At 42.2% G+C, this 22,204-nt stretch overlaps 1 protein-coding gene across 1 annotated transcript in view; it reads right to left on the bottom strand.

Moving 5' to 3' along the window:
• Window positions 1-22,204, bottom strand: part of FAM162B (family with sequence similarity 162 member B) — a 150,815-nt gene that overhangs the window by 35,676 nt on the left and 92,935 nt on the right. The window contains exon 3 of the mRNA XM_078648507.1: window positions 16,703-16,811. Within this exon, the coding sequence (XP_078504633.1) occupies window positions 16,703-16,811 (109 nt within the window). The remainder of the gene's footprint in view (window positions 1-16,702; window positions 16,812-22,204) is intronic.

The following is a 22,204-nucleotide window of genomic DNA, read 5'->3' as shown; positions in this document are numbered from 1 at the left end:
TTATAAATGCATTCACAGATATTTAAGTAAAACTTGAGTGGTTCTCAGGGAGCCAACTCTTCTATTTCCATCTTATTTGTAGTTTGGCCTGTATTGGTAGATTGTATTTAAACGTGTGTCAGGTGATTACCTGTGTCATGTGATCAAGCGCTCTGTGAAGCGCGAAACGCGTCGTGATGACTATGGGAACATTACTTGCTGAATAAATCATCTTTGCACTGAATTTTGGGTTCGAGTCCGTCTTTGCCAGCTGACTGAGAGCTCTGCGCTACACCGGATTATTCCTGGAATGTGAAAGCCGTTTCTTTCTCTTGACGGCTTTTCGACGAACCCCCTCTCAACTAAAGGGCCGCAGCGATATCAAGAGGATTGTTTTCCTTCGGAAACCGCCAAGGATCTCCGGAAGGAGAAGGACTGCGGAACCCCCCTGACTAATTGAATCTACACGGAATACCGGAAGACGAACCGGGACGCGGCTGTATCGGAGGAAACAGCAGGGTTCTGTTGAACGTCTGAGGTACATGTTAAGGATTGTAAAGTTGTATATACAGAGGGTGAGAGGTTGTGCAAGGCTTACACACTAATCGGGATACTAAAGAACTTCTGAAAACCCGTCGTGTGCACATTTAAAGCCCTAATTGAAGCAGCGTAATTGCTAGTGTTTTCCCGCCATGTCATCTGACACAGTTCAAGAAAGAGAGAGTGCGGCTTTAAAAATGTTAGATGAAAAACAATCGGAACCACCAAAGGAGAGTGCTGCAGCAAATATAAATAAGGAGTCGAGCAGTTCCATCAAAGATAAATTCAAACTCTTGGAGAAAAAAAGCCGCGCTGAACAGAGCAAATGGTGGGAGGCGCGATCATTAAAAATGTACCTAGATGTAAATCGAGTGCCGCGTGGGTTGCGCAGTCTTTTAGCGCCCACATATGACAAACCAAACCCCACCTTAATGCGCGAATGGGCTGACTGCAACCTTGAAAATTCCAAAAGACTTATGGTAATTTTAGTCAAACATGCAGAATTGGACAGAACCAAACTGTTGGAGGAAATTAACAAAATTGATGAAGAAATCGAAGCCCTTAACGATGTGGATGAAGCGACTAAACTAAGAAAGGAAATGTGCATCAGATTAAAAAAGGAGGAAGACATCATTAAGAATCGTAAAACCTATAAATTCTTTAGAGACAAGACTGATTATGAGACAGGCCAAATTTTTACTTTCTCTAGAAAATACGAGGTCCTAAGGAAAAATAAACAAGCAAACAAACAAGGAGCTACCACTACCAAAAAAACGAATACTACCACTGAAAAAAATGCTACTGGATCATCCATGTCTGAGGATAGTTCCAATCCTGATAGTGACCAGGAGAAGGATGAACAGGCAAGGGCAGCTGGACCTAAAAACACATTGGATGAAGAGCTGGCCCTTTTTTGCGAGGACAGAAGACAAACCTTGCGACCTCGGACAAGACAACAACACTACGCCGCGCAAAAAACATCAAACGACGAGAGCGGAGAAAAGCAAACAAACACAGGCGCAAATTGGAAAAACAAAAAGAGAGGAGGGTGGAACAAAAAGTAATCGCTCCCATGGATGTTGATAAAACCATTGTCAACCTCGCTGACATAGAACTCAGTGAAAGAGAGAAAGAAATTCTGAGCCTGGGCCTAACCTATTGTCCAAAAAGAGACTTTAATTATGTCAATATGAGATTGGATGTCTACAAAAGTACTAGAAAACTTAAACTTAAAAAATATTTTACTATGAACAAATTTGAAAATGCACAAACACCTTTTCCAACAAATAAAGAAAACAGCGCCAGCCAAGCAACAGTGGCACTAATGGGAGAACTGGCAGAAATGTGGGGGTCAAGTACACCCCACGACAATGAACAAACTGTATCTTTGTCTGGTAGTGAAAGTCTCAATTCATCTGCAGACCAACGGATAAAGAAACCTCTAACTAGTTTTAGAGCGAAGTCTACATATACTCCTATCATGCTCAAGGACTCCATAGATTTATTTCACGAACAAGTCACCAACCAATTGAAAGATCTGAATACCAGAATACACAGAGGCAAACATAAATATAATAAAGAAATAGCGGACTACAGGGCCCTTATCTCCAAACTACAGAGCAATCGAAATGTAATCATCAGAGCATCAGATAAAGGTGGGAACATCGTGTTACTCCAGAGAGAAATGTATGTGAAGGAAGCACTTCTACAACTAAATGACAGAATGTGTTATACCAGATTCTCTAGTGCAGAACTTAAAAATATGTACTCAAACTGCTATAGGAATCTTTCCAAATGGAAATCAAAAGGCCTTATCACCAAACAGGAGCACAAATTCCTACTAAATGATTACCCTGTGGTACCGACTATATACTTTTTGCCCAAGCTGCATAAAAATCACACAAACCCCCCGGGACGTCCTATCATTTCAGCTAGGAACAGCTGTCTGGAACATATGTCTCAGTATGTGGATTTTTTCTTGCAGGGGGAGGTCAAAAAACTCCCATCATACGTCAGCGACACTAGTGATTTTTTGAACAAGATAAAAAATATCCAGTGGCAGGAAAACTACATACTTATTGCTCTGGACGTTTGCTCGTTGTATACTAGCATCGTACACACTGATGGACTAAATGCTCTTGACTACTACCTACAGAGATCCCTACCCAATATGCCTGAGCATAGGATAATGTTGTTGGAAATGGTCAAAATGTGTTTGAATAACAACGTTTTCATGTTTAATAATCTTATGTACAGGCAGTTGCGGGGTGTGGCCATGGGGGCCAGCTTCTCCCCCAGCTACGCATGTCTCCACATGGGCTGGTGGGAGGAGATGGTCCTCATGGATTCACACTCAACAACTATGCGGGCCCAGGTAGTTACCTGGCTACGCTTTATTGATGATCTCTTTGTGATCTGGAAGGGGGATATGTCATCAGCAGAAAATTTTATCTCTGACCTCAACAACAACAGTCTAAACCTCCAGTTCACAGCCACATTGAGCAAATCGTCCATTACATTTCTTGATACTGAGGTGTTTATAGAACAGGATAAGATAGAGACTAGATTACATCGCAAGACAACAGCCGGTAACTCTACTCTTCACGCTACCAGTTCCCACATTAAGCACCTCATAAACAGCATTCCCTATGGCGAGATGCTACGCCTTAAAAGGATACACAGCAGGCAAACTGATCTAGATTTGGCACAGAGGGACAGCAAAACAAGATTTCTGGCCAGAGGGTATTCCCCCAAAATCATAGATGCAGCAATCCTAAAAGCTAATCAGAAAGACAGATCTATTCTATTGGTTGGGAACTCATCTCTAATAACAGCCTCTGAGGATACCGCCATTACAAATTGTGAATTCAGATTTATTGTACAGTACAATGCCCAATATAAGGAGATAGCTGAAATCATCTGTAAGAACTGGCCATTAGTCCTGAGTGACCCAGTGATAGGGAGGGATCTCCCTAAGAGACCCAGTATAACGTACAGTAGAGGGCAGTCGATGAGGGATGAACTGGTCAAAACCAGCCCTGAGGTACTGGAAGAATCAACTTGGTACTTAACCCATGCAGGCTTTTACAATTGTAAAGTCTGCAAAGCATGCCAACAAGCTATTAACAAAAAGAGCTACCATTCCCCCTTTGACAGCAGGGAACATAAAATCACCAAATTATTAACATGCAAGACGGAATTTGCCGTCTACGTGTTAATATGTCGCTGTAATCTGCTGTACGTTGGGAGCACTAAGCTCCCAGTACACAAAAGAATTTTGCAGCACCTTCGGGCAATTGGGAATCAGGATAACACTTATCCTGTAGCGAGGCATTTTAAGTTAAAACACAACTCCAGAAGTAGTGACCTCAGATATTATGTGATTGATTGTGTACAGGCCAGTAGGAGAGGAGGCAACAGAGAAGACAAACTACGCCGCCTCGAGACGCAATATATCATTGAGCTTAATACCAAGCACCCCTCAGGTTTAAATATCACAGAGGATTTATACACCTGCCTATGATAAAAATGTACAGATAATATGAATATCCCTTAACATATAATATACTCAAGTACCTTATGGGCCTCCTCAACATACAGAAATATTTTAGATTATTTATATCCTTTTGTACTTTTTTACCATACATATCAAATAATTGTTATTTCAACAAATCTATTTATTTGAAGATCTTAGGCATGTGATCCATACTCATTTATTTCAGCCTTTTTATATAAAAACAACCATTTTAAGGTTTTTATAGGTTCATGTATGAATTAGGAATGGTCTTATGTCTTTTAGATCACTGGGCCATCTTTGGTATATTGTACAAATGATTTTACATGAATGATGTTATATATTTTTCTCTAGTACTGTACATAATGTCCATGTTATCACTGGTAGGACGACAAGCACTTGGGCATTATCATGTATTTTACAGAGATTATTTTTTTACCTATTGTGCATTATCGCTGCTACTAGTGGAGAATATGTCCTCAGAAATTTTGGAAGCTGTCCAGGTACTTTGCATTAGCACTTTATAGCACTCTCCATGACTTTTAAGTCTGCACATATTACTGGGCATTGTATGAACATGTGGGGCTCCACATGGGTACTTGCCACAACAGTAGGGTTCCTTTGACAAAAGTATTATACTGATATGATTACTAGAACTCGAACATCACAGAAAATCGCACTTTAACCGACAATAAATTTTAATTTTTTTTTGTCTTAAATCGAAAACACTTTTTTTGGTTTAACTCACTTTCAATTTATCATCACCAAATATTTATTCCGCACGTTTTTTTATGTCTATAATTGGTCATCTAAAATATTAATGCTGTAAATATACTCCAGCATACTACAATTTATAAATGCATTAGCAGATATTTAAGTAAAACTTGAGTGGTTCTCAGGGAGCCAACTCTTCTATTTCCATCTTATTTGTAGTTTGGCCTGTATTGGTAGATTGTATTTAAACGTGTGTCAGGTGATTACCTGTGTCATGTGATCAAGCGCTCTGTGAAGCGCGAAACGCGTCGTGATGACTATGGGAACATTACTTGCTGAATAAATCATCTTTGCACTGAATTTTGGGTTCGAGTCCGTCTTTGCCAGCTGACTGAGAGCTCTGCGCTACACCGGATTATTCCTGGAATATATATATATCTATATATATAAGTAGAAAACTCATGGCTTCAGGGTATTTATGGAACTTGACTCCACCTCAAGCATTTCTTCCAGGAAAAGGGGAACCTGAAGTAAAATGGGAAGAATGGAGAGAATATTTCTTAAACTACATTTCTAACTTTGAGGATGATGATGATTTCAAGGCAGAGAAAAAGTATAAAATACTGCTTCACAGTCTGGGAGCTGGGGGAATTAAAGTATTCAAGAGTATTAATAAAAAGACTAGGGGAGAAGGTGAAAAGGATGTGTTCGAGAATGCTATTGATGACCTGAACACCTACTACAAACCAACAGTATGTGTGGGGGTAGACAGGTACAAATGTTTCCACAGAAAACAAGGCAAGGAGGAGTCAATTGATGACTATGTCGCAGCATTAAAAAACTTAGCAATAATCTGCCGTTTTGGGGACTTACATGATGAATTAATAAGGGACTAAATTGTAATGCAAGGTTCAAACAGCAACATCCAGGACAACCTGTGGGCAAAGGGAGAATATCCCCTACAGAACATAATAGACATCGCAAAGAAAGCGGAACTAACAGGAAGGTGCGCCAAGGCTGTAATTCCAGAAAACAATGAAAAGAAAGAAGGTGGAACAGTAAATAAAGTGACTGAAGTAAAAAAAAACAACAAGACAGGCCAGACCTTCAGCAGCTACAAACCGGTGTGAGGAAGAGCACAATACAGTGACAGACGGCGCTGTTACAGATGTGGGATCACAAATCACATGGCTGATGATAGAAGATGCCCAGCACATGGTGCAAAGTGCACTAATTGTGGATTAATTGGACACTTCCAAAAAGTGTGCTACAGACGGGGTGCGAGCAAAATTAAAATGGTAGAATGTGAGGAACCTAACAGTCGAGAGACTACTGAGGATAAAGAAGAAGATCTATTTACACTCAGTATCGAGGATGAATGCGTGAAGAGCGTAGAAAACAAAAAGCGTAAAAGAACCAGAAAAACAGTATGTGAGATGACAATAGGTGGAATTGGAATCAGCATAGTAGCGGACTCCGGATCTTCGTATACAATTGTAAACAATGAGGTATGGAAAGAGAAGTTTGAACCTCGCTTAGGTAAACATCTAGACAAAGCAGACATCAAAATTAAGACATTCAACAATGACCCAATCGAAGTCTGCGGATTTAGAAAATTGAAATTTGCCTTCAAGGGAAGAGAAGCGGTTTGCAAACTCTATGTGTCAGCAGTAGGACCGTCAGTTTTGGGCTGGATGGACCAAGGCGACCTGGGAATAAAACTTGACCCCACCAAGGCAGACCCAGTTCTAATAGTGGATAACAATGAGAGTTACAGTAAAACCTTACTAGAAGAATTCCCAGGAGTCTTCAATGGCAAGATAGGGGCACTAAAAGGATATGCACACAAAATTGTTCTAAAGAGGGATGCAGTACCTGTGATGCACAAAGTACGTAATTTGGCCTTTTCAGTAAATGAAGAAGTGAAGGAACAACTTGACAAACTGCTCAAGGTGGGTGTAATTGACCATGTGGAAGCATCCGAATGGGTCGCACCTTTGGTCGTAGCGAAACGGGCAAATGGCAGTTTAGATTGTGCATCGACCTACAAGACCTAAACCGCAACATAGTAGTAGAACAGTATCCGTTGCCTAGAATCAACGAAATGCTAGCCAGAACAAAAGATGTGAGGTGGTTCTCTACTATAGATTTGAAGGCCGCCTATCACCAGGTACCTCTCCACAGAGAGAGTAAAAATCTTACCACATTCGTGACGCTTTTTGGGTGCTATCGCTACAACAGAGTTCCTTTTGGCCTGGCATCAGCCGCTGCCATGTTTCAAAGACTAATGCAGAACATCTTTGCAGACCATCCAGACTTGCTAATGTTCCAGGATGATATCCTCGTCATGGGAAAGACTCATAAAGAACACGACGATAAGGTACATCAAGTTCTGGAAACACTAGCTGCAAAGGGTTTGACGGCGGAGCACAAGAAATGCAAGTTCGCATGTCGCAAGGTGAATTATCTGGGGCATGAAATATCGGGAGAAGGTATAAGTCCCAAAAAGGAACTGTTGGAAGCCATCAATGATGCACCTGAACCAAAAAACAGAGAGGAACTGAGGTCCTTCCTAGGATTAATTGAATTTTATGCGAAGTTCATAAAGAACTTTTCACACAAGACCTACCCACTGAGGAAACTGATAAAAGCAAGGAACAAGTACATTTGGAGTGACGAGTGTCAGAGTACTTTCGCAGAGCTGAAGAAAGATTTATGTTCTACTGTTCCATTACAAGGTTTTGATCCCAGACTTCAGAATGTCATAACAACAGACGCTAGCTGCAAAGGTTTAGGAGCTGTACTATCACAAAGAGAGGTTAATGGAAAGGAGTGTACAATTGCCTTTGCCTCACGCTCCTTGACCCCGAGTGAGGAAAAGTTTTCGGTCATAGAACGGGAGGCATTGGCGTGCATATGGGCGCTGGAACACTTTAGACAGTTTGTCTGGGGTGGCAGGGTTATTCTTCGCAGCGACCACAAACCTTTGACAAAAGTATTCACTACTAAAGGATTGTACAATGCGTCACCTAGGTTGGCGCGATTGTCCATGAAATTACTGGAATACAACTATGTTGTGGAATATGTACCTGGGATAAGGAATGTTGTGGCAGACTTTTTAAGTCGCAATCCATTGCCAGGACGTGAAATCTGCAATGATAATGATGAAGAGAGTGTCGCAAGCATAAAGGGAGAACTAGAGGGAATTTCGCTCGAAGAGTGGAGTGTTGAACAGGACAATGACAAGACCTTGTGTGAGGTAGTTGAAATGGTAAAAAAAGGTTGGGGTTCTAAGAGTATCTTAACAGAGAAGATAAAACCCTTCTGGGAAGTAAGAGATGAACTATCCATAGAAGATGGGTTGTTGTTAAGGGGGGGAAAAGTAGTACCACCCACGACACTAAGAGGAAGGATGATGAACATTTGCCACGAAGGGCATTTAGGAATAGCAAAAACCAAGAACAGGGTTAAGAACAGTTACTGGTGGCCAGGGGTAAGCCTGGAGGTTGAAAGGGTTGTTAGGGACTGTCCCTCATGTTTAAACTCTGACAAAACACAAGTGACCCTTAGGCCGCCATTGCAACTCATTCCCTGCCCAACCATGCCGTGGGAGAGAGTAGGGATAGACATCATGGGACCGGTTGTGGACAATGAGGAACACGTTTACATGGTTGTCCTCATTGATCACTTCTCCAAGTGGCCAGAAGTCAAATTCTTAACCCAACCCGACGCGGTCAATGTGGTTAAATTTATTGACAAAGTATTCACGAGGGAAGGCCTTCCTACGACCATAGTCAGTGACAATGGCCCACAGTTTACCTCAGACACCTTTAAAAGTTACATTCTAAGAAACAAAGTGTGTCACAAAACTACATCTGTGTACCACCCTGCCGGCAATGGAGCGGTGGAGAGGTTTAACAGAGTCATTAAAGGGATTATTCAGTTGGCTAGTAACAACAACAAGAAATGGAGGCAGGAGGTGTGCAAAACAGTGTGGGCATATCGCATCACACCGTGCAGTACCACTGGCCACAGCCCATTTGAACTGATGCGAGGTAGAACACGTTTGTGCAAAGATAATGTAGGATGGGCCAAGGCAGCAAAAAGAGTTCACTGGTCTGCCAAGCAAGTTGAGGAGAAGTTTAAATTGGCACAAGCTAACTGCAAGAAAAGGTACGATGAGAAACATGGATGCAGACCCTTGAGGTTGGGGAAGTAGTGAGGGTGAAGAAAAGTGGACTTGTAGGCAAGGGCAGCAACAGATACACAGAGCCATTGGCAGTGCAGATGGTGTATTGCAATTCAGCCTTACTCAGTGACGGCAAGGTGTGGCATTTCTCTGCCCTATCACCATGCAGAAACATAACAGAGAGACCTGAGGGTGTGGCCAGAGAACAGACACAAGGCTTAGACAGAGCATGTTTGGAATGGTCAGATGTAGAGGTTGACGTAGAACCTCAAGCACCCGACACCACCGGGTTACCTAATCTTGAAGTGGGCAATACTTTTTCCAATCAAAGTGAGCCGGGTAGGACAGATGCCAGCAGGATAAGTAGGAGGTTACCATCCCCGCAGGTTACTTACCGTGCATCTAACCTAGCCACCAGTAGAACAGGAAGGAGAATATTACCACCAATTAAATTGTCAGATTATGTTTGCGACTAGCATTGGAATGTATATTTAAACAATGACTGTGACCGGTTTATTGCGCAGCTCTCCTTTGTATTTTCTTTCCTACTTTTTCAACCCTTCCATCTTCTTCTTCTTCCTTCTACCTTCCTTCCCTTGCCCCCTCTTCCCATGTTCTTTCTTCCTTCTCTTCCCTACCTTATTTATTTTCTTCACTCTAGGAGGAAGATGTGTTGTGATTACGAGTGTCCCTTCCAGGACACCGTACGCCCTGTGCCTACGTCACCAGCTGTCTCTGGAATGTTGACAGATGACAGCTGGTGGCAGGCAAGGCAGGTCGGGCGCTCCGGTGGCGGAGCGCGTGTGTTGGTGTACCAGAATAAAGTAGCTTTGAACAGCTAATTATTGTCGGTGGATTCTTAACACATCGTAGGAAAGCCTTCACAGGAAACCAGGGAGAAAAGGCAACAAAAGTGAAATACAGGAGCTTTATGCTTGCAAATTTCGAGGCACTTCCTTAAATTTCAGCTGCTGCCCCCTCATTGGTGGAACGTCAGTGGTGATGTTCCTACATACTGATTGGAGAAAGTGGGAGCAGCATCCAATCAAAAACCCGTATTTCCAATGGGGCCAGTGGCGGCTGGTGACATTTGAAATTGGCGAGGCGTAAAATTGGCGGTGGAGAAAAGTCCATACAGGAACAAACACCAGAGGCTATTAGAATGTTAGAGAAAAGTTGGCCGGTGATTTCATAATATGCCCCACACGAGATAACAGTCCTGCAAACTTCCCACACACTCACACATGGACTTCCCAGCAGTTTCTCAGCAGTACAAAAGAAAATCTGCAACTGCCTCAGGTTTCCATGCTCGCCCTTGACAACCATTGTCCATTCCAAAAATGCAGAACTCTCTACCCCTGCAAACCCGTGAAACAGCAAGCTCAGATTTCCTTCTATGTATTCATTGTTTTGTAGTTTTATATAACAAAAACTCAACCCGAAGGTATCAGGGCGCTTTACACGAGCACCAGTTGCGTTACACAAGGACACGTCCATTTTGTTAGGCACAGGGAGATTAATCGATTTGCCCAGAATCACAGGATGTTGAGGCGACACCGAGACTCTAACCGAGTTCCCCAGCTTCGAGGTTGAATCTCTAGCCGTTAGGCCACATCCATTCCATGCGGGTACCCAGAATCTGCCAAGTTTCTGCTATTTATCCATCAGACTTCCTTGTTACTTGCATATAAAGTGCAACTAGAACTCTGTGTGTGAGTGGGCACTCGTCCAACACCCTCAGATTCCATGGTCCATCCCCTTCCACGTTGTGGCCCAGAGCATCCTGCAGCCCATAATTCCAAGCGCCCAATACCTCCAATTGGTTCACGTCTGGAGACCAAGGAGCTGTCTTGATGGATGAATGTGCTATTGAATTCCGATACTCTCATATCTGAATTTGCGGCTTGCTGCTTAAATATTTTTGTTTAATTATTCAATAATGTACGTTAATATGAGCTTGAGTGCGTTTATATATTCTTTTAAACAAAGGGAAAAGTCAATAAACTAAAACAGGCCTGAGCTCTGGGAATATTTATACATTGCCGCCTGTGTTAAAAAGAGAAGCTTGTACTCTATGCAGTGACATTAGACAGCTCCTAAAAGTACTTATTTTTAGAAAGGTAACACGAGAACAAACTCAGCAACAGGGAGTTTCACAATTTCTGTCTTCAGTAATGTGGTGATTCTGAATATTTATGTAAGTTTGGAGATATGTTCCTAGGAGCTGAGAACACCTCTGCGCTCGCGGTGTTTCCGAATCCATTAGCCTTATCCCACACACTTACACATGGAAAAGACAGCACATAAAGTAGGGGTACAAGCTTAACAGACTCAGAATAATAAAATAAATATAAAAAACTTACCTTGGCTTCCCGCGCTGACTCCTGACTCGAGTCCCGAGACTGCAGACTCCCGCCGTCCTGGATTTTGAATGCCGCCGCTGCCTCTGACGTGGTGTGGGCTCTCGTCACTGAAGGCTGCAGGCAGCCTCCCTCCCCTCCATGGCAGCCGGCGCTGATTGGTTCGGCCGGCTGCCCTAACCGCGTCATTTCTCCTAGTCTGCGTCCTGCAGAACGGGGAGTGGGAGGTGACTTGGGGGAGCGGCTTGCCCACTGTTGCTAATACTGTCTGTTTGGACAGCCTCTCAGGCTGTCCAAACAGTTAGTATTAACAACAGTGGGCAAGCCACTCCCCCCTGCCCTGAGGCTCGAATAACCAGGAAGTTCTGCTGACTGCTTTCTCGCCGTGCGAGAAGGGCAGGCAGAAACAAATGGTAGTTATAAATAAATAACTACCATTTGTTTCTGCCTTCTTCTCGCACGGCGAGAAAGCAGGGGGGGCGGCGCCCAAACACCCCCATGGAAGAACCGCCACTGTTCTAGCCGCACTGAGTCTTGTGTGTTTTTGAGCGATCCGAGCAAAACTAGGACCTATGAATTTGCGTGACCGCATTTTAATGCGGTCATGGGGGGTAATTATCGAAATGCGTTAGTTTAATGCTTGATGCCTGGCACAGCTGAATTGCCCGTGGGACCTGGCCCTCCCAGGAGCTTGATTGTTTTTTAAAAAATAATTTCAGCCAGATTTGTGCTCCCAGCGTGAATTCTGCCCAAAATATTTTTTTTAAATGCCTTTTTTGGACTTGGGTCTCCTTATGGGACCTCCTAAGCAGGTCTATGGGGTCAGGGTGTTTCTACCCTGCCCCCTTTTCTTGTTTTTTTAATATATTTTCTACTGTTTTCTTGTGACTCGGTTACTGAGTCACAAGACGGCTGCCAACACTCCAAACCAGAATTAAGCTTGTGCATGGGAGGATCCACAAATCCTCCTCGGTGCTCAAATATCAATATTTTTATTTTTAAAATTCCTCAGGAACTACTGAATGGATTTACATTTTTTTTTTAAAACACACTTTCTGGACCATGGCCTACCTTTCTGCCAAATTTGCTGTAATTCCGTTCAGCAGTTCGGGCTGTGGCTTTGTCTAACGTTTTTTATGGAAATTAACATGGGGAAAATGTGTTTTGGGACCCCCTTTTTTCCTCGGCCCCTGCTTGACGAATAACCCCCAAACTTTCAAGACAGGAGCTGACCTTAGCTGGTCATTAGTTTGAAAAATGTAGCGAAGATTCGTCAAACGGTAACAACGATATTGGCAAAAGAAAAAACACTTTTTGAATAGAAACAAGGTCCTAACTGTACCTACCTACAGGCGATCACCAGTAGGTACTATATATATATATATATGTATATATATATATATATATATATATATATATATGTATGCCGAAACACATCCTGTTTCTGTGAAATAAAACAGAAGATTTTAAACTTACCACGCGAGTGCGACTATTTCTTCAATTGTTTGGGGAAATCTTTGGAGCCGATAGATATATATATATAATTGTCATGAAATCCTTACCAAATGTAATAAACTTTTTACATTGTCCTTACACTTTACCTAGAGAGATCTATGCCATGAGTGTCAAGTCTCCCCCTATGGTAAAAAAGTTTATGTAACTAAAACAAAATATAGAAACCTTAAATTAATTTATATATATACTAAATTGAATGAAAGTTATTTTTCTGAAGTTCAAAAAAAATACCAACCTATAGTAAAGAAACATATTTCTTTATTATGCACTAATACATATTAAAAGTGATGTATACAGTTATTTAAAAGTAATTTATTCACATTGTATTAAAATATTAATATTACATTAACTTATAAATTCAATATGTTTGTACAAATATTTTACAAATAAATTATATGCATTATTTGTAGATTTTTTTTAAAACATTAAATTATATTTGTAATTATTTTAAATACTTTAGTCTAATTTAACACTGTTTGTTATGTTTTTTTTGTATTTTCTTTGTGAGGGTATTACAGTAACGGTGGTTGGCCATGTGTGATGCTGGAGTTACTCCAGCTCTGAGCTAAAGCAATTTACTTCTGTCTTGGGTACTTTTGTGGCTATAGTTACTTTAGTGGTGCAATTTGTACATGGCAATGGGCTCACTCTTTTGTATGTGGATGCATGTCCCTCCTGAAACCCCTACCTAACCTTCATTAAAATCCTCCTTAGTACTCCTTTAACCCTTCCCATTTAGTTGTTAGCACTTCCCTTTTCCAGCCACTGCCCCTGGTCTTTCCCACATTAACTACCAAGTGGTAAATGTACGTGTGAGGATCTCCCCATAGAAAAGACCGGTGAGGTTGAGGTGGAGGTTTCCGCTCGTAGGTTTTGTGAATATCATTTTGTAGTAATTTAGTAGACTACTCTAGTACTACAAGACATACTACAAAATGCAGTTTGTGAACAGGCCCTGTAGACTATTTCAGGGTGTCAAAGACCTTTGAGCACTCTGCTGTCCAGATGACCTTCTTTGGCTTTTTCATTGAAGACGGTTTTGTGAAAGGTGCAGTAAAGTTTCAATACCTCTTGACAAACCTACGGTAGTTTCCCCAAGGCTATAAATAGGCCTTCACCTGAGACTGGTTCTTTAGAGGTTCCTTGGCCATTATAGGTTGCATGTCAGACTGAAGAGTCAGATTGTTTCCCCAGCAACTTGGTGTCATTGGTACACCGCAGAACACTGCTCTATCTGACATCTACTGGGCTTGATACTCAGGTATGCTTCCTGTAAAGCCTGAAGCACATCCTTTAGGTGGCCCATGGGGTATTGTTACCTGTAACTGTAGACTGCCATGTTATCCAAATATTCAGCACTGAAGCCTTCCAGCCCTGACATGGCCTGCTGTATATTTTCCCAATATTAGATAATTTTCTTCTTTGCTTGGTGACACTGACATTTCCATTCATTTGTATGCCAATGATAAACTGCTACCGGATTTACATCAATCAATCTATAAAGGCAAGCTAACTATGGGGTCCATTAGGCGCCATCCTCTCGGGGGCAGGCACCGTCCGCCACAAGGGCAGAGGAACCGTGCCCCCAATTAGGATGCACCCGCCACAGTGGCGGGTGCATCCCGCATTTTTAACATTGCGGCGGACGGTGCTTGAAGCATCGGCCGACGCAATGCGAAAAAGGCACGTTGTACATTTCAATGCACAACATGACAGGCACCGCGCGGTGCCTGTTATGTTGTTCATTGAAATGCTGGGGGGTACCATAGGTACCCCCATTTGCACCCCCACCCCACCTTCACCCTGGGCGCCCGCAACAGGCCCCCAAAGCAAAGACCGTATGCCTTTTCGTGGTGGCTTTGCCGCCACAGAAGGAAAGGCATACCCCGCAGCCTATCCTAATATGGCTGGCGGTAGACCTTTTTCGCCGCGGTCGCAAGGTGACCACGGCGGAAAAGCAGCGAACGGTCTTTCCGTCTGCCGCGGTCCCCCCCGCCATACTAATATAGCGGGAGGGAATTCGGGAATGGATGTCGAGCGGATTGCCTCCGCCAGGCCGGCGGTGGCTACCACCAGCCTGGAAGTGGCAATCCGCCCGACATCGTAATGGGCCCCAAATCTGCAGAATATGCAGCCAAAAATAATCTTCAAATACATTCCCAAAAACAAAAACTCCGTGCTTAGGCCACCTTTTAACATACCCTGTAGGGATGGAGGTATAAAGAAACATGATTTAGAGGTTATCTTGGAATTACTTTGGCAAATAATGTATCCTTTAAGTCTTGTACCCTTATTCAGAAGGCTAGTGTGAATTGGACCGGACTTGGCTTGTTACAGGCGTTTTTTTAAATCATCTGGCAAGTGTGATGATGTTAAGATACTGTTTAAAGTACATGCAGGTAGAATTTAATCAATTCTATTGCACGTTGCTGAATGTTTAAGCTATCATTAATTAGTGAGTGCGGGAAAAATGGAATGGCTACATTACCAATGTTTTCATTAAGGGCATTTCTGTAGACCTAGGACCTGATTACGACTTTGACGGTCAAAGCCGTCTGCCGCCTGCCAGATTAGAAGTTTTCTCCTGGTCTCGTGGGTGGTGCTATGGCAGTCCTCAGGCAGTGAGCCTCAGAAAAGTACTGTAATGGGATTGCCAAAGCATGTACCTGCACGGAACAAAATGCACAATGTTGTGCATTTTGTTCCGTGCAGTAACATGGGGGTGTATACAGACAGGGGGCACACCATGCACCCCCCTGCATGCACCCCGTTCACAGAGGCAGTATGGGGCCCTGCAGTTTCCTCAAGGCCACCATTTTCAGGGCGGGCACACCGCCATGAAAAGGAGGGCAGTGAGGAAACTCATAATATGATTGGTGGTACAGCAGCGGCACCGCCATTATATTATGGCCTCTGAGCGCTGTGCTTTCACCATGGGTTCAAAGATCCTGGCGGTAGCAGCGGTCCTGTGATGGTCCAACTGCCGTAGTTGTAATACAGCGGGTGGACTGCTACCACCAGTTTGGTGGTCCCATTAGCCGCTGAACTCGTAATTAGGCCCCTAGTCTTGAATGGTATAAAATTAAAAACATATGGCCAATTCATTTGTTGTTGGTATGCCCTCTGTAGGAAACAGTGGTGGCAGCTAGGAACTGTAATTTCTTAGATTTTGATACTAGACTCGGGTATCATTTGTGGTTTCTTAAATGGATCAAAGCCTTAACATTTCTTAAAGATCTTGGTATCTAATTTGATTGCCCGCCAAAGGGCAATTAGAGATGTTAAAATATTTTCTTCTGCATTACCAGCTGTAAAGCAATTTTATCTAGAAACGGAAGTTCATTTTGCTGCTACTTTCCGAATAGTGGCTTACTAATTGGAGAAAAATATTGGCTTATTCCTGGACATGATTCTAATGATAAGAGTTGCAATTTATTTGTGTGTCCTTTATAGGATTGAACAAATGTATTATCTGCCCAGCACTCACTTGTATTCAGAAACGAATTCTCAGTGAATGCTTGTACAGATTTTTAAGCCTTTTTAGAATTTTAATATATCAGGTATTTGGATTCTAAGATGATATTGTTCTATGAAATATTACCCAATAAACAAATAAATGGCTTTCCTTAAGGTGCTAAAGAAAAAAAAAGTTCAATGGCCCAAAGATGTTCTTTTCAACCTGACTAGTTGCATGGAAGCAAGAGGATCCGATGACTTCTGAATTGTGCACTCAGAAGTCATGGAGATGGGCTGATGTTCAACCAATCTGGCATAAAACCAGCGACCATGATTACTAAAGGAATGAGCATTTAATGCACAGACTACTGGAATACTGAGGTGGTTATTGTAAACCAGATATTTGTTTGTTATCATTGCAGGTAACAATCTTACCTTTTTACCTGATACAACTACAGCAAAACAAGCAATAACGGTGACTCCAATCATCACGTAGCACGCCTTTATCCGAGCCTGGTTCCTTGCCGCATCCAACATTTCTATCCTACAAACAAGATGACACACAAGTCCTGTAAAAATCAAAATCTATAAACCAGTTAGATACTTCTGTCTACATTAACAAGAATCTCTAGGCACCATGTGTCAGATTCACAAAGAAATAATTTTTAAGTGACAAATATGACCGAGGGCCTGTGAATTATGATAAATTGATCATGATTTGGGGATTCCTAAATATGCCTCCTGTCAAAGTCATAAATTGCTAATGGGGCGAAAGGTTCATAGAAATGTTTGTGAAACACACAATAAATTCGCATTTTTCCACACAGACTCTCACAGTTCGCAAGCAAGGAAACTTCTCATGAGCAAGTGGAAAAATTATATTTGGTGGATGTGGAACATCTACCAAAAATACGCGGGTGTCTTGCCTGTCATATTTAGATTGAACTGTCATGTGCAAAGACAAAATAGGACAGGAGCGACCTCAACCTATATTCTGATTGCCTTCTGTCTTTTGTTGCTGTATGAAGACTAGGGGGCATATTATCAAGGACCGGTGTTAAAATTATCGCCGTTTTATCGGCAGAAAATTGCCGATAAAATGGCGATAATGGGCTTGATAGTACGCCCTTGTTAATTCCCATAGAAGCCCATGTTTTGGTGTTAACATGGGTTACTATGGGAATTAACAAAGGCGTATTATCAAGCCCATTAACGCCATTTTATCTGCAGTTTCCTGCCGATAAAACAGCGATAATCTTAACACGGTCCTTGATAATATGCCCCAATATTTTTTGAGCTGGAAAGCTGAAAACATCCCTACCATCACCATGTTGGTCAATACTCAGTTTTCTTCATCAAGGCTTCAAATAACTTGCTGTATATACCCTAAAAGGTTTCAGATGAAAGTGTACCACCATCATGTTTTAGATGCACTCTATCGACCACATGCATGCATAAATCAGCTAAATTTAATAAGCCATACCATATCAAACTCCCATGAAAATGTATCAAGATTCATGACTTGGAACATAGGACTTTTATGGCTATATAATGGAAGGGCTGCTAGACGATCCATCTCTAAAAAGGGTAGTGTATACCTTTTTTTTTTGAATTGCTAATAGTCTTAATAGAGCCAAGGGAAGAGTGCATACCAGATAATTTCATAAGTGTCCCTCTGACCTGCATTGTTCTTCACGCACATCAGTGCTAACAGTGTCTGAGAGCTTTAGGTAAAGCTGTGATCATGAAGCAGCATTTAAAATGTGCTGTATAGAGACCAATGTAGTGTTATGTATATTTATATTTTTTTCAGTAGGCATTGTGTGAAGTGAGAATTCTGATGGTTACTGTTGGTTTTCTTGCAGCCATCGAAGGACTTTCAGGTCTCTTTTAGCATTAAAGACTTCCTTTGGTATCCACATCCACTTAACTGTGTGGGCTTGAATGACTTGTATACATTTTCTTGAAGGCATGTAACCCTGTATGGCCCTATGCTGCAGAGGTATATTGTAATCATACTGGTACCAGTACTAGCTGAACTTTTTTAAAGAAAGGGAACAAGCTCAGCCACAGATGGTGCTTAACTCCTTTAACCAAAGGTTTAAAGCAGAAGTTCTTAAATGTTCAACTTCTATTGGCCTCCAATGAATCATTACTCGATCCAGGGACCCCCACTGAGTAATTTTTGGAAGCCGGGGATCCCGGGCTTATGCAATTTCTCTGATGTGAACTTCAAACAAATGCACAAAAATAGAAAAACAGCATACACCAAGCAAATGCTCAAATGTTGAAATGTTTTGTTTAATTCAATCAACTATAGAAAAAATTGCATTTTCAATTTTGCTTAATATATATTTACTTTGTTATTTTTTATTCATTCATTTTAATGTATTAATTGTATTATTATTTAATTTTACAAAACTGTTGTGTACCCCTGAATAGGCCTTGCAGACCACCAGAGGTCCTCGGAACACAGGTTAAAAACCAATGGTTTAGTTAAAAATAGATAACAATAAAAGAGCACTCAAAGATTTTTGACAGGCTCTCTTCTTTGGGGTATAAAGCAAAAGGAGAAGGTGTTGTAGAAAATAAGTGGGGCTCTCAACATGATGGCTGAAACCACCTAAAGTATATTTGAGCCAGGGGCAGTTTTGGACAATAACTGATTATTGTACATCTGATTGATTTGAATAGTAGTAGTTTAAATTTTGTAGTGACATTCAGTCTTTGCCGAATCTGAAGAATATTTGTGGGTTTGGATACCCAGCTCAAACTGTAATCTTGGGGGTTCTCATCAGTTTATTTTATCAGCTTGGTATTGACATCCTTAAATGACTAATGTCACTGTTCGAAAAGGATGGCTAAATTCATCCCAGGGATGTCTCCTTGTTAGGTCTCGCCTAGAGACAGCTCTTGGTGTTTGGTGGGAGCTTATATCGTCACGTACTCAACACACAACTTAGACACACACATACATACAGCTACAGAAAGGGGCTTTTTAGTAGCCCTTTTCAACACTGGCTACTATGATCCTGCTGTCTTTAGACTTTGGCATAGTCATTGTGCATGTTTGTATCTGCCCATGACATTTAGCACATATGAACTATTTCAAAACTAGTTCACATGCTCATTTTCTTAAGTGCATTAAAAAACAAATGTATTTGTATATATGGAGAGACTCTAGCCCCCTGAACTCTTTTGGCCTGCTAACTTCCCTCTGCTTGCTCATCTTTTGCACACCAGTGCTTCCACACTGCCCCTCCCCACTACCCCTTTCTTACCCCTTTTTGCTATAACTCACTGCCTCCCTACATCCCTATCTGACTTGCACTTAATGTCACCCACCTTTGATCATCCCACTCTGCATTACTTTTCTGTATTGTGATGTAGTACATCTCTTCAATTTTGGTTTCAGCTGCTGGATGGGATCACGACATGGGGCACTGTGATTGTGATTGTGATTGTGATTGGGTTCTTATATAGCGCACTACCACTCCAAGGAGTATCTTGGCGCTTCAACTCCTAGTTGTCAAATATATGCTGAGCGATTATGATGGTGAAAAATCAGACACGGAGAGGGTCATAGCAACGCTTTATAACCTGATTCTGACAGAGGGTAGATCCAGGTTTTTAAGGCTTTCCTAAAGCTGAGTTCAGTTGTACTTTGATGCAGGGACAAGGGAAGGTGATTCCAGGCTTGAGATCCGATGACTGCAAGGGATTTCCCTCCCTTGGTCGTTAGCCTAAATCTGGGGACGTGAAGCAGATTAGTTGTGGATGACCTAAGGGTTCGTTTCGGCTGGTAGGGTTTAAAATACTTCCTCAGGGACAGCGGGCCTTGTTGGTGGTAGGCTCTGTAAGTGATGGTAAGTACCTTAAAAAGAATGCGCTTATGCACCGGAAGCCAATGCAGTGCATCCAGTGCTGCCGATGCCGAGGACTTTCTGGGCAGTTTCAGGACAAGCCTGGCGGCTGCATGATGGACCATTTGCAGTCTGTGCAGGGCTGATTTATTCAGCCCTGCATACAGACTTTTACAATAGTCCAGTCTGGAAGTTAAGAGCGCTACAGCCACTGTCCGCCTGGCGCTCAAAGGGAGAAAATCGAAGAATTTCCTGAGGCTTTTAATAGTTCTAAAACAAGCCCCTGCTACTTCTTTGGCTTGTAGATTGAAAGACAAAGTGTTGTCGAACTTGATACCCAAGTTACAAACAGCATTAATTGTCTTGGGAGGGGCTTCCACCATTTCCGGCCACCAGTCCTGTGGTGAGAAACAGTTATTGAGGCCAAAAGGGACGATCTCCGTTTTTGCTGAATTACATTTTAAGTGATTTTGAGTCATCCACTCAAATGTTGCTGATAGACACTCTTTCAGCGTTTGTTCGGCATTAGTTTGGTTCTTATCAAGGGTCAGCACCAGTTGGGTGTCATCAGCATAGGCAATTGTACTGATGTTAAAAGTGGAAATAAGTTCCAACAGGGGTACCATATAAAGGTTGAATAGGGTTGGGCTCAAACTTGAGCCCTGTGGCACCCCAGAGGTCAGGAACTTTTCCTCAGAATGAAAATTGCCTAGCATGACAACCTGCCACCTCTGCTCCAGATAGTTCTTAAGCCATTCGAACATGGTTCCTGCTATGCCAGCATTAGTCAGGCGATGTAAAAGGATAGCATTGGACACCGTGTCGAAGGCAGCAGATAGATCTAATAGGATCAGGACAGCCATTTTGCCCTGATCCAAGGCAACACGAATGGTTTCAGCTGATGATAGTAAAGCTGACTCGGTAGAATGGTGAGCCCTGAAACCAGCTTGACACGGATGTAATATATTATTACTTTCCATGTGTGCCATCAGTTGTTTATTTACAAGGGATTCAGTGATTTTACAGACTACGGGGAGGAGGGAAATGGGGCGCAAGTTGGATAATGTCGAGGGGTCAGGTATTGATTTCTTCTGTAGCGGCCTGACAGCGGCCAACTTCCATTGCGGAGGAATATCCCCTGATTGCAGGGACGCATTAATGATGGAATTAATGCAGGGGTTGACCTCCTGTATTATGGTTCTCAGAAGCGTGGGGGGGCAGGGATCAAACGGGGAACCAGATTTTGTGGCCAGTATCCTCTGATGAGTTTCTTCCAAACTAATATGGCTGAAAGTTGTCCACCTTGGATGGACTAAATTTGTGCCGGAATTGGCCTCAGAGTCTCTTAAGTCTGGTTGAGGAAAATTTTTAGTCAGGGTGTCAATTTTTAGGGCAAAGTAGTTGGCAATGTCATTGCACAGGGTCTGGGACGGTGGTATTTCTCGTGATAAGGCTTTAGGTTTAGTGAAACTGTTGACTATTTTAAAAATGTCCTTATATTTATTTTTCGACGCTTCGATGCAGGAGGTAAAATAGGTTTTCTTTGCGTTTTTAATCATTGCATGATAAAGTCTCCTGGCGTTCTTATAGTCCTCTTTCGCTCCACTCTCATATGTCTGGCGCCATTTACGTTCCAAGTGTCTAACACCGACTAGATGCACTTTAAGTCTGTCGGAGAACCAAGGGGCAGACAGTCTCTTTTTATTCATAGTGCCTTTAGTACCTGGGTTCCTGATCTTATTGCCAATATTGGCCATCCATCCCTCAAACTTCTGATTGTCTTCTAGAGTATCCCCTGATAAGGTGTGTTTGCTCTCTTTGGTCTAATTGTCAAGGTCAGGATGTTCCAAGATTTTCCCCCAGCAGGGGAGATTTATCCCTTTTTTACCGCCACCTTTGTGTTTGTTCTATTTTCCTTCAAGGGGATAGAAAATCAATAAAATGATGGTCCGTCCAGATTTGGGGCTTCGGGGGTTTAACTAGTATCTCAGTTAAATTCGAACATATGCAATCAAGAGTATGCCCTGCATTATGTGTAGCAGCGAGCATTTGAGGTTTTAGCCCTATAACCTGT

Source organism: Lissotriton helveticus, chromosome 6 (assembly GCF_964261635.1).
Source record: "Lissotriton helveticus chromosome 6, aLisHel1.1, whole genome shotgun sequence".
Lineage (NCBI taxonomy): Eukaryota > Metazoa > Chordata > Amphibia > Caudata > Salamandridae > Lissotriton > Lissotriton helveticus.
Note: the sequence above shows the minus strand (reverse complement) of the source record. Positions and strands in the feature narration are given on the sequence as shown.